Raw genomic sequence first — 11,159 nt, 5'->3', positions numbered from 1 at the left:
ATTAAACAAATATTTATATCGCTAAACTGTACACTATCTCTTAATGTAATTGAAAATCAAACTTTCTATTTATTAATGGGGATGTTTGGCAATCTTATATGTACACATTTGAATAAAAATGTAACATTTCTTTAATTGACTTTTTAAAAAAAGAAAACAGATCAAAGCCGGTTGTCAAAGTAAATAAAAAGCAATGAATTTGAAATTTTACGTGTTTTTTTTTTACTATAAATTGCCTACACAGGACCAGAATAATGCAATTTTAATCACTTAGAACAACTTTAGAACTGCACAGCTTGAGATTTATCTTGAAGACTTAAAAATTGGTACAATATATAAAAGGGGTTGATTGGTGTCCACTGAAGAACCATTTGTTGAGAAAAAGATTGAATCTTGCACGTTAATGATGTAGCTTTGTCTCAAAATATGGTACCTCATTTTTATCAGTCGGCATGGGGTCTATATTTAGAACAGAAAAATATTCAGTCCATACTTAGAACTCCTGTTTCCATGAAGGTATATTGACGTTGTATGTTCATAGACAAATTGATGTCAATTCAAAACAGTCATTGTTGAATACGACACATTTCTTTATACTAGTTCCAATTTCTTTTTCAGTTCTATAAATCAAAATTATTTTTTGAAGTGGGGGAAGGGTATAAAAATATTTGTCGTAAATAAGAAAAAAAAATACATATATTTTCCCCTTAAAATACTTCTTCAATGTACCTCCATAGACACAAATATATATATCGTGTCAACTGATAGTTTCTGAGACTTATTTTAAGAATAAGGTACCCTATTTTGAGACAAAGCTAGAACTTAAATGGACGACCTTTTATCTCAACAGAAGGTTGTACGTAGGTTTTCGGAGATTATTGAGATAGTCCATATATTTTTGTTTTCTAAGTGACGGATGTTATTGAGTTTAGGCTTAGACTTTGAGCAAACCCAAACATATAATTAAAAAAGTAGTATTTGAAAATAATTAGGATGTTGTGTTTGACAGTACATGAAATAGTCGATGGCTGGTGATAAGTATAAACGTTAATTGTCTACATACAAATTTTCTGTAGAGCTTAATTCGAAAAAGAAATTGTACTCTAATTAATTTTGACTTACCTTGGCACAAGTTTCAATTTTGTTCGAGTTAAGATACGGAAATAATGTAAGTCTATTAACTAAGCTTTAACAGTTTGACTACGACGGAATATTGAATTTTGACGTGAAGGCAGTGCAGCAAGTATACAATAAATTATTGAGAATCTTGAAATGAGATTTATTTGGCCCAATCAATTACTTAAACAAAAATATTTAGGTGGAAAGGGACCATAAGCTTTAGTTTAAAATGATATCTGATTGATAAAAGTAGATTGAAAATATAGGGACTTTATCACAAGTACCAAAAACACATCAACGAACGTGAACTTTTGTAAAATATCTCATGTTTTGTTCACAAAAAAAATCAAAAGGAGACGGAAATTGTTAAGCTTACTTTCTAAAGTGAAATCAATAATTGAGAAATTAAGAATATTCAAAGTTTTATAAATAAAGGTACTTTGACGAACAATCCATAGCATAAATGGATTTACATATAATATATGTTGTTTTATTATTATCTACGAGTACAAAGAATCCAACAATGACAATTTTCAAAGCAATAGTAAAATTTAAAAATATGCTTGCCATATTCTAAACCTGTTTTACTTTCACTGAAGAACATTTTAAAGGGGCATAACCATGATTTTAGTCAAACATTATTTTTCAGATTTTAATATTTACAATGCTTCAGTAAGGCATTTTAATAGGCAATTAAATTGTGAGTATCATTTGTTGAGTTTTAAGCGAGTTACAGAGCTTACAAATCTTTGCTATGTAAACAAAGCTTTTTTTTTACATTTTGAATGTTGAAGTGAAAATTCCAGTTTTAGACCTAAAAGAAATGTGTTTAACGGTAAAAACTGTTTATTTATGCTTAAAATGAATAAGAAGATAGACAAATCAGCTTCAATTGTTTTTGTCCTGGTATATTAAAACTATGTAAACAGAAACAGGGCACGATCCTTGTTTACATGACAAAGAGTTGTGAGACTTGTACCTTGCTCATAACTCCATGACCGACTCTAAAATATCACTTGATCGTTAGATTTACATTCATAAAGCTTAACAATAATAAGAATAGCACAATGGAATTTGACCAAAATCGTGAGCATCTCCATTAAAAGATTAGCGAGTACAGGTATGGAGACCCAAGGGTTGCACTAATATTTTTATCACTGAGGAGATTCAAAACACTTTACTGATTGAATTATTGTGTACAATTACATATAGCTATTTTTTAAATATATATTTCTGTATTTTAATAATGTATGTAAAGTCCAGTAAAGTTTCCGGATCAGTTATTAATAAAATGGTCAAGAAGTATCAAAATATAGTGTATTTTGTTCAATGTAGCCTATTTTGATGGGAATGTCGAAATCGAAAATTAGATTTAGTCAAAACTCTAATTTGTATGATCTATGAATACAGTTTTTATAGTTGTACATTTATAGTATTCAGCAGCTTACTTGTGATCGAACTTTACATTTACACAAAAGGATTAGCAAAATAATGTTTATATTTTGGGACCTAGATGTCCAGTTAATGTTACACAAAATATTGTTACACAACAGCCCTATAGAAATCTAGTACTTTAAGTGGGTTTGCACTGAAATAACTTTTAAAAGTACAACATTTTTATAAGGTGGTTTTGAAAAATATGAACGAAGATTTTTTTCTCCTATTCTTTTTTTTATTTTCTGCTTTATTAACACATGTACATTCAAATTATAAGTATATGCTATTGATATTATCATACATGAACTTGCACAAGCATATTAAATACAAAGCTCAATATTAGCCTTTGATTACAAATTAAAATATGCTCAAACATGAATATCATAAAATTAAAAATAACGAAAATATCATAATACCATACATGTACCATAACATGAATTGAATTTAATATATTTTAATATTCCCATCACCAAATCTCAAAAGAAAAAGAAATCTAAAAAAAAGTCTCTAACAGATAACTAAAGATATTATTTTTGTTTTTAATACATGCAATAAAGAATGTGAACTTCATTCGTATCATGTTCCATATGATTTCGTTTTCAGTTTTGTGAATCACCTCTGGATTCTCAATTGTAGGTTAGGTACTGATGGAATTTGGAATTTCTTCCGGATAGAGATATTCATATTTTTGCACCAATTTTTCATTTCTTTGATGCATTTTCAAACTGATGTCCTTTAAGTTTTGTCTAAATCTGAAATTAATTTTTAAAAAATGTAAATATGAAAAAGGTAATAAAACGATGATTTTTTCGTAACTTACGTGTCCAACAGGTGGTGAACTTAAAATTATAAATTCATATACATACACAATGTTGATGTAACGAAACATATAAATCTTGATTTATGATCAGCATCAATGTTTGTCTGTTTACAGTTCATTCTCTATCACAAAAGTTCATTTGCACCGCCTTATTGTAATGAACTTAATAAGAAGAAATAATTGAAAATAAAACGAGATATCCCTTTTTATCAAACTTTTTCGACTATCACGTCAAAGAATCCCATTTCGTGTTCAATAAGTGCTGAAACTTATATGTACATGTAATGTAGGCAGGGCAATACTCGTTCCCATTTTTTGCGCCCCATGTTTGGTCGTTTTTAAGACGAGGCAAAGCCGTTTGCAGGGAAGAAGGGCGAAAATAACACGGACCGAAAATAACCCTGCATACATTATTCCATGACACTTACTCCTCTACAATTTTGACTGCAGCGGGATCATACGTGTAGGTGACTTCAAAGTCTCCTAGAGCGTTGGTACTTCTTTCACTGAGGATTCGAGTGATGACCATTGCGTCCAGTGTTGTAGACTTATCTATCAAGCTTTTTACGATGTCTTCCTCTTTCAGTGGGTTCTGAACATATATTAACCGGGTTGAGAAAAAAAATAAAAGCTCATATTTTATGGATCAACATGAATTTCAGGCTCATTTGTAAGCATTTTTATTTAATTTGTAAAAAAAAAAAAGTGAAAATAATTTTGAACTATCCAATATATTTTAGAAATAGCGCTGCAAATTTATACGATTATTATGACAATTTGAAAGTATAAAATTTATTATTATCATTTTGACGTACTTTATTCTTCGGCGGAACTCCTCTAATTTTTGTAGGATAGTTGGGGGGAAATCCGTAAGCATCATACTGAGGAAAGTTTGAAGCAGCATGTAAAACGCTGCTGGAAAATATCACGGATGTGAAAACCTCTATCAGCTGATCCGCTTTGCTGAACTTTCCGTTTTCAAAAGGGACGCCCTATAATAAACAAATAAAATGATTGAAATTAAAAACAAATGCAACTGTCAACCACATAGTGCAAATATTAAATAATGACTTACCAGAATTCCACACCCTCCATCTGACTTTGACTTGGTCAGTTCTTGTCCAAACGTCTGAATTTCCACATCGTGAATGATCTTGTCATTAGTGTCTAAAGACAACATAATTATATATGCACGTAAACTTAGTGAAGAAAAGATCTAATGACATTTAAGATGCATTTTAAAGTATTGATGAACGTGACTCACTATATATGTTATGACTGTTTTCTTTTAATAAATGTGGATTTAACATTATTTAATTTCAAAAGAGTAAAAATCTCAACACAACATTTTGACTTGATGGTTCTTGGTAACTATTTTAAAAATCTGATTTAAAAAAAAAACAAGACATTAAAACGTGGCATTTGAACAGTAACCTTTAGTTATCATTATTGTAAGGGAATAAACATTATACAGTGAAAATATATACTTTCAATCTTTTTACAAACCTATAGAACTCATTTGATATTTCTGTTCATTTCTACACTCACCATAATACAAGTTGACATATTTAGTCACGTAGTCACGAATTGCTTCATATAACATCATCGAGTCATCCCGCTGATAAAAGGTCGGCAAAATTGACCCATCATTGCAATACACCTATCAAAATATGTAAAAAGTTAATTACAATACTGTGGAATAATTTAATTTCGTGAGGGCCAATTTTCATGGATTGCCTAAATTTTACAGGTTCATGGGGACGTAATTTCGTGTATTCTCTTAAACCTACAAAGGAAATATGACTTTATTACCCTAATTTATTAATTCGTGGAGGATGTTAATTCGTGGATGAGAGGTACCAACGAATCCCACGAATATACATACATACATATATATATATATATATATATATATATATATATATATATATATATATATATATATATATATATATATATATATAATTTACATGTGTTTCGTTATGGTAGACAAAATAAACTCTTACTCCTCTGCTATTAGAAAATCTGCAAAGTTTCACATTTTTGTATATGAAATGGCCATGGTTTATTGTCTTACGTTCTGTGTAGATACTCCATCTTTTTTGTAAATAGAAATGTCCATGTTCCATTGTCATTTGCTCTCTGTTTATTCTAGTTACAATTCTGCGTTATTTATTTAGTTTTTTATATTAGGATTATTCCTTTGATTAAGAGTATTGTGATTTTTGTAGTTTAAATTTTTGCTGGTTTTTTTTTTGGCATTTTGTACTTTGTCATTTATTATGTTATTTAATAAATAGCAATTCTCATTTTTTTGTCAAAGGCTTCAGTTGTATTGTATCAAACAGAACACCACCATATCAGTTATACATAAATATTCACAAACAATTTTTGTTGTGGAAGAAAAAAAACACTTACTCCTCTGCTTTTTAGAAACTCTGCGTAGTTTCCCTCGATGTTCATCCTCCAGGAGTCAGCACTATTTTATTCAAAACAAAGTGTAGAATAAATCTCAATTCGAATAAAGGGTCAAATAAAACGAACAAAAATGTTTGCGTGTTTTGGATCAAGCCCCAATCCACGTGGTACGATTGTTGGAAGAATTAGCTCTGTTCGCAAGTGCAAGTCAGTGAATCTTCGGAATATAAAGGTGAATACAAGAACTAACCCTTTCTTAGTAAGTTCCAAAATGCCGACAGCCCCAATCGCCATTGTTTTATCAATCCATCCACCTGGTGAGACCAAATAGTTGAGACCACGACTACCAAACAACATAAAGAAAGAGAATTTATTTCATAGACTTATATGTAATTTTTTTTTAAATTTTTGTATAAATAATTCATATGATGCCTCATACATTTTTCGGTACGTTCGCAATATTTCTGAAATGCTAAAGAAATACTGATTTCAAAATATTTTTTAAAATAATTTAATACTGTAACATTTATGTACACTTACCTGTTAATGGCGATAATAAAAAGAAAATGAGGCGCCAACAATTTGAACATTGGATGTGATGGCGAGAGACATCTATTTGTTGCTACACATATCCCTTCCATTAATAAATGTGTGAAACCTTCAAAAAAATTATATTGTTGTTGATTTTGTTTGTAATATTTGGGTTAACATTTGCATTTTAAATATTTCAATATCCCCTCATAATAAGTCTTAACGCCTTAAATATAGGATTGAACACAATGGCTATGCAAATAATACTCAAACGTTTGCTGTATTATCAAAGTGGACTATATGTTACGAATATTACACCCATTTATCCCATTTTCGTGTATTTCGATTTCTTCGTACTTTTGCGCAAAATATGGTTTAAAAATACATAAACGTTTGTAAAAACACATAATCAACAAATCAATACGTTCATATTCATGTTTGCAAAATGACTCTATTACATGTATCAATAGTCAATGGCCCTTAAAATGAAAATATTTGTCTCACTTTTTCTTAATCTCAGTAGTGTACATAGTTTTACCTTTAACACCTAATAATAGCACTATATTTAATCTTATCGCTATATGTTTTTAAGAATTAAATCCGATTTGTTGTTTGGGAATAACGAAGTCCCTAGTTCATGTTTTTCTTTCTGTAACGATCAGTATTACTAATTTTGGTCCCAGTTATCTTGTGATTAGTCAGAAAAACTAAACGTGTTCAATCAACATATGCGTGACTCTGACGAACAATTAACAATACATAAAGAATTTAAGGATTAATACAATTATGTCTGGTCCCGAAAGAGACTCGGATATATGAAAACAGATCGTGTTATCTAGTGTTAATTGTTATCTACTACATGTACTTTAAAGCTCGACAGGTTTATTTTTATCTAGATAAATTCAATACCTAAGTGGGTTAAGGCTTGGTGATAATTTGCATCCGCAACATTGTACCACATTTTGGCAAAAAGCCAGGTATACGGTGGATCAGTCGGTACAAAAACCTGAATGAAAATCATCTTATTAGTGAACAGCCCATTTAACATGTATTACAAAATGATGTAAAATAAATGTATGCAAGAGTCTTACGGGGTTTTCCGGTCCTTTCTGTTGAAAAAGTTGGATGGCTACGGGCATGAGTTTCCCAGTACCGTTAACAAAGAGCAGGGCTATCGGAACTGGGGACTGTACAATAAACGCAAAGAAAAATAAATGAACATTGTAAATATCTTTATTGTATTCTAAGATGTAAATATTTCTTCTCATCTTTACTCACGAAGAGTATTTAAAAAGCATAGTTAAGTTTATCAACAAACCTGCAAATGATAAAATAGTTATCATGGTTAACTTAAAAAAATAAATCTTAAGCAGATGCTTTAATGAAATCATGTTCAAGTAATTGTTGGATAATTTATACGCACAATGTAACCTTCAACACAAGTTATTCCATCAAGTATTTCAAGATCAACGATAAACAATCGCTTCTTGGACATGGCTTCCGACAATGTCAGTCCATCGAGACATTCTTTAATACATTCATCTGTCACCCCGAACCTAGTGGTAAATAAATAGATTGGTCATTTGAAGCCGCTATCAAAGTATATAAAACTAATATAAGTTAATGATTTCTTGCAATGTATTGAAAACGAGTGCGTATACATGTAACTTTGTATACATATAATCTTATTGTTATTTAGAATCATGCTCAAGTGTTAACAAATAGTCCTTTTTAAAATATGATCGGTATGTGATATCACTGGTGAGCTTCAGGTTAATGTAATGCAAAAGCATTCAAAGCAATAAACATGATCAATAGGACAAATCTTTTTGTTTTTTGTTCATTTTCGGAGTAGCAATGAATGAATAAAATTTCTCTTGGTAGGCGAAATGTACTTCTATTCATTAGTTGTTGTGAAGAAAAGCGTGATTGGAATGATCATGCAACTGTATAACTGTTTTAATATCAAGGAAAACGCATTACAATAATGGTCTTTAGTCAAATACAAGTCATTTAAGATTGACATGAAGCTGTCTTCGCATCGTCGCATGGTAAACAAAGTAGTGCGAGGCGCAATGCGTGCGCAAATATTAAAACCTGTCGAATGCCCAATACTGACACAATTGTGATTGGCCGAAGCCAATCACAATAATTGTTTTATATGTAGCAAATCAAATACCATTGATACAGTCGTATGATTAATGTAAAATATTTTCAAATATAATTATTACTTGGATGGTATATCTGTGCAAAGACGAATGAGGTTTGGATTGACACTGTTTAAACGCTGCCATCCAAAATGCTCATCACTTTTCCAGTTCTCCATTTCCTATTTAACAACAAACTTGTAAATCATAATTTGCATGTTATATAGACACCATAACACATTCAACAACAATAGAAGCATAAAGGATGTTTACCTTTGGATCTCCGAATGTTTTTGAATAGACACCAGTCAAGTCCTCTAATGTTTCCCATGAGCCACTTCCAAAAATCATTTCCACGCTTTTTCCAGCCAGGAGGCTGAATTTCCTTTTAAGAAGATCCCACTAAATTCAAGAAAAAAAAGTTGAAACACGACTTTTTAGTATCTGCTTCTATTATTTCTCCAAAGACATGTGGCTTTCTATAACTAAGACCCCTCATACGTTTTCAAAAATAATAATAATTTTTGTTGTTTGAAGTATATGTATTTTTTTAAGGTCTTATAGGAATCAAACTTGATGTAAATTAGATGTGAACATCTAAAGCTATTCCATCAAATAATCTGAAAGATTACCAAAAGATATGATGCATCAGACAACTCAAACCGACGCATGAACAAAAGGTGATTGAAGCGCCCTTCCCCATTTCTGTTCGCCTATTTTTTGTGTAAACTGAATACCTCCTTTTTGAACGTTAAAATTATTCAAATGTTTAAACTACTTTTTGGAAAATGCACTTAAAAACGTGAATCTTCACAAACGTCATTGTAAGTAGGTCCTGTAGTTGCCTGACATTAGAACATTTACCTGTACCGAGAAGTCCGTATCAGAAAAACTCAGAGCGCTAGACAATTTTTATCGAATACCGGTATTACATGTATCAAGTTAAAAAGTATACGCAGTTCAATTACATTTAATTTTCCAAATTAGGAAATCCAATTTTTAACACTTAGAAAAAAATATTTTTAAAGAATAATAACATTGTTATTTACAAATTAGCAAATACGACAATTAATTGGTCTTTAGCAATATCCGTAGAAAAAAAGCTGATCAATATATTAATGCATCTTACCTTTGCAGATATTGAAAACTCCTCATCCTCGGGAACCTTTTTAACCTGATAAAATTAACTGCATTACTAAATAGTAAATACTTTTACTAATATTTAAAACTGGCATTTTTTTTATTAAGTCAAACCTTTACCATAAAATTTCAAAAAATTATCATACTGTTATTCATACCTGTCATCTTATACGACCTAATAAACTAGTATGTTGTTAAGTCAATACAGTGGTTTCAAACGGACAATATTATGCAAAATTAATGTTAAATAATAATTATGTAAAACATTAACCTGAACCGGTAGGCCAGAAACCTTTTCCTCATATTCATAGAGCTTTTTCTTCAGCTCAAGCTCAGCATTTCTCTGATCTCTTCTAGGGTCAAACTGGGGAAGAAGCGTATCAAATTTCCCAACGTACAAGTCCACATCAGGACGAATCCAACGAAGAATTGGAAAAACCGAGGCAGTTCCAATCCTCTTGTTGAGCACTTCTATCTTTTCAACATACCAATCGCTGAACAACCCGGCCTGATCTCTTCGTATCTTGATTTCTGTAACATCAGGTATATCTGTGTCATCTTTAATAGTGAAAACATCTAACTGTCTGGCCTCAAAATCGTTCCTGAACCAGTTGTCTAGATAGGCAGGTTTAGTTTGTCTTCCAGAGCCATCAAGTAGAACTATTTCCACTTTGGCATCAGTCCCGGCTCCCAATCGGTCCCCAGTCTTGACTTTGATTTCGTAGGTACTCATTGTTCAACGTGGATGTTCTTTCAGTAAATTTGTTGGTGTGAACTAGCCTTTTTATATACGACATATGCTTTAAATGACACAGATGCGGATAACACTATCATTTGCTTGCCTCCTGCCCCCCGCTGTTAGCTAGTTCAAACCTAGGTCGACGAGACAGCATATTTGTTTAATTTGAACTTTGTTTTAAAAAAAAAAGAGGAAAAAGTAGGTCATTGACCTGGTTATTTGAAATTGATAAATAGCACCACAATAGTGGGGCTACAATGTAGAATAAGTAATTTTTCGTTCCTATTAGATGAATTTTTTTCGCCCCTGAGTAAACGTAATCCTTAAACTGGCCTAGACATGGTTTAAGACCACTTTGTCCAATGAATAAACCGTTTTACTTGTGTATTTTGATTGAATAACCCAAATTTGAAGAGTTAGAGTTCATGCTGCAAGAGAGAGAGAGAGAGAGAGAGAGAGAGAGAGAGAGAGAGAGAGAGAGAGATCCGGATAACACTATCATTTGCTTGATTCCTGCCCCCTGCTGTTAGCTAGTTCAAACATTGGTTGGCGAGACAGCATATTTGTTTAATTTGAACTTTGTTTCACATCCTTCAAAAAATAAATTACATATACATAATGAGTCTATTCAAACTTTTAAACGGGCCTAGACACGGTTTAAGATCACTTTGTCCAATGAATAAACCGTTTTACTTGTGCATTTTGAATGAATAATCCAAATTTGAAGAGAGAGAGAGAAAGAGAGAGAGAGAGACAGAGAGAGGGGGAGGGTAAGAATTTGTTGTTATTTAATTATAAACAAAGCTCG

General features: G+C 31.4%; 1 protein-coding gene across 1 annotated transcript; it reads right to left on the bottom strand.

Moving 5' to 3' along the window:
• Positions 1-2,694: 2,694 nt before the first annotated feature.
• LOC136269603 (allene oxide synthase-lipoxygenase protein-like) lies at positions 2,695-10,417 on the bottom strand. Its single transcript, XM_066074180.1, has 15 exons — positions 9,884-10,417; positions 9,602-9,646; positions 8,746-8,874; positions 8,557-8,654; positions 7,749-7,881; positions 7,417-7,512; positions 7,235-7,331; positions 6,335-6,452; positions 6,045-6,137; positions 5,795-5,855; positions 4,925-5,036; positions 4,452-4,543; positions 4,192-4,368; positions 3,805-3,968; positions 2,695-3,308 (listed from the first exon to the last, which is right to left on the bottom strand). The coding sequence occupies exons 1-15, from the start codon at positions 10,343-10,345 to the stop codon at positions 3,194-3,196; spliced, it is 1,992 nt and encodes a 663-aa protein (XP_065930252.1). The 5' UTR covers positions 10,346-10,417; the 3' UTR covers positions 2,695-3,193.
• Between the last annotated feature and the right edge of the window lie 742 nt (positions 10,418-11,159).

The sequence above is a fragment of the Magallana gigas genome, chromosome 10 (genome assembly GCF_963853765.1).
Source record: "Magallana gigas chromosome 10, xbMagGiga1.1, whole genome shotgun sequence".
Taxonomy (NCBI): domain Eukaryota; kingdom Metazoa; phylum Mollusca; class Bivalvia; order Ostreida; family Ostreidae; genus Magallana; species Magallana gigas.
The sequence above is the reverse complement of the archived record's forward strand: the minus strand, read 5'-3'. Positions and strand labels throughout refer to the sequence as shown.

Excerpts from the sequence above, each read along its gene's own strand:
- LOC136269603 (XM_066074180.1), bottom strand. The coding sequence starts at position 10,345 with ATGAGTACCTACGAAATCAAAGTCAAGACTGGGGACCGATTGGGAGCC. Across the intron at positions 7,513-7,748 it reads CTTGTGTTGAAGGTTACATT|TCCCCAGTTCCGATAGCCCT; the intron begins GTGCGTATAAAT and ends TTTATTGTACAG. Across the intron at positions 4,369-4,451 it reads ATGGAGGGTGTGGAATTCTG|GGCGTCCCTTTTGAAAACGG; the intron begins GTAAGTCATTAT and ends TGTTTATTATAG.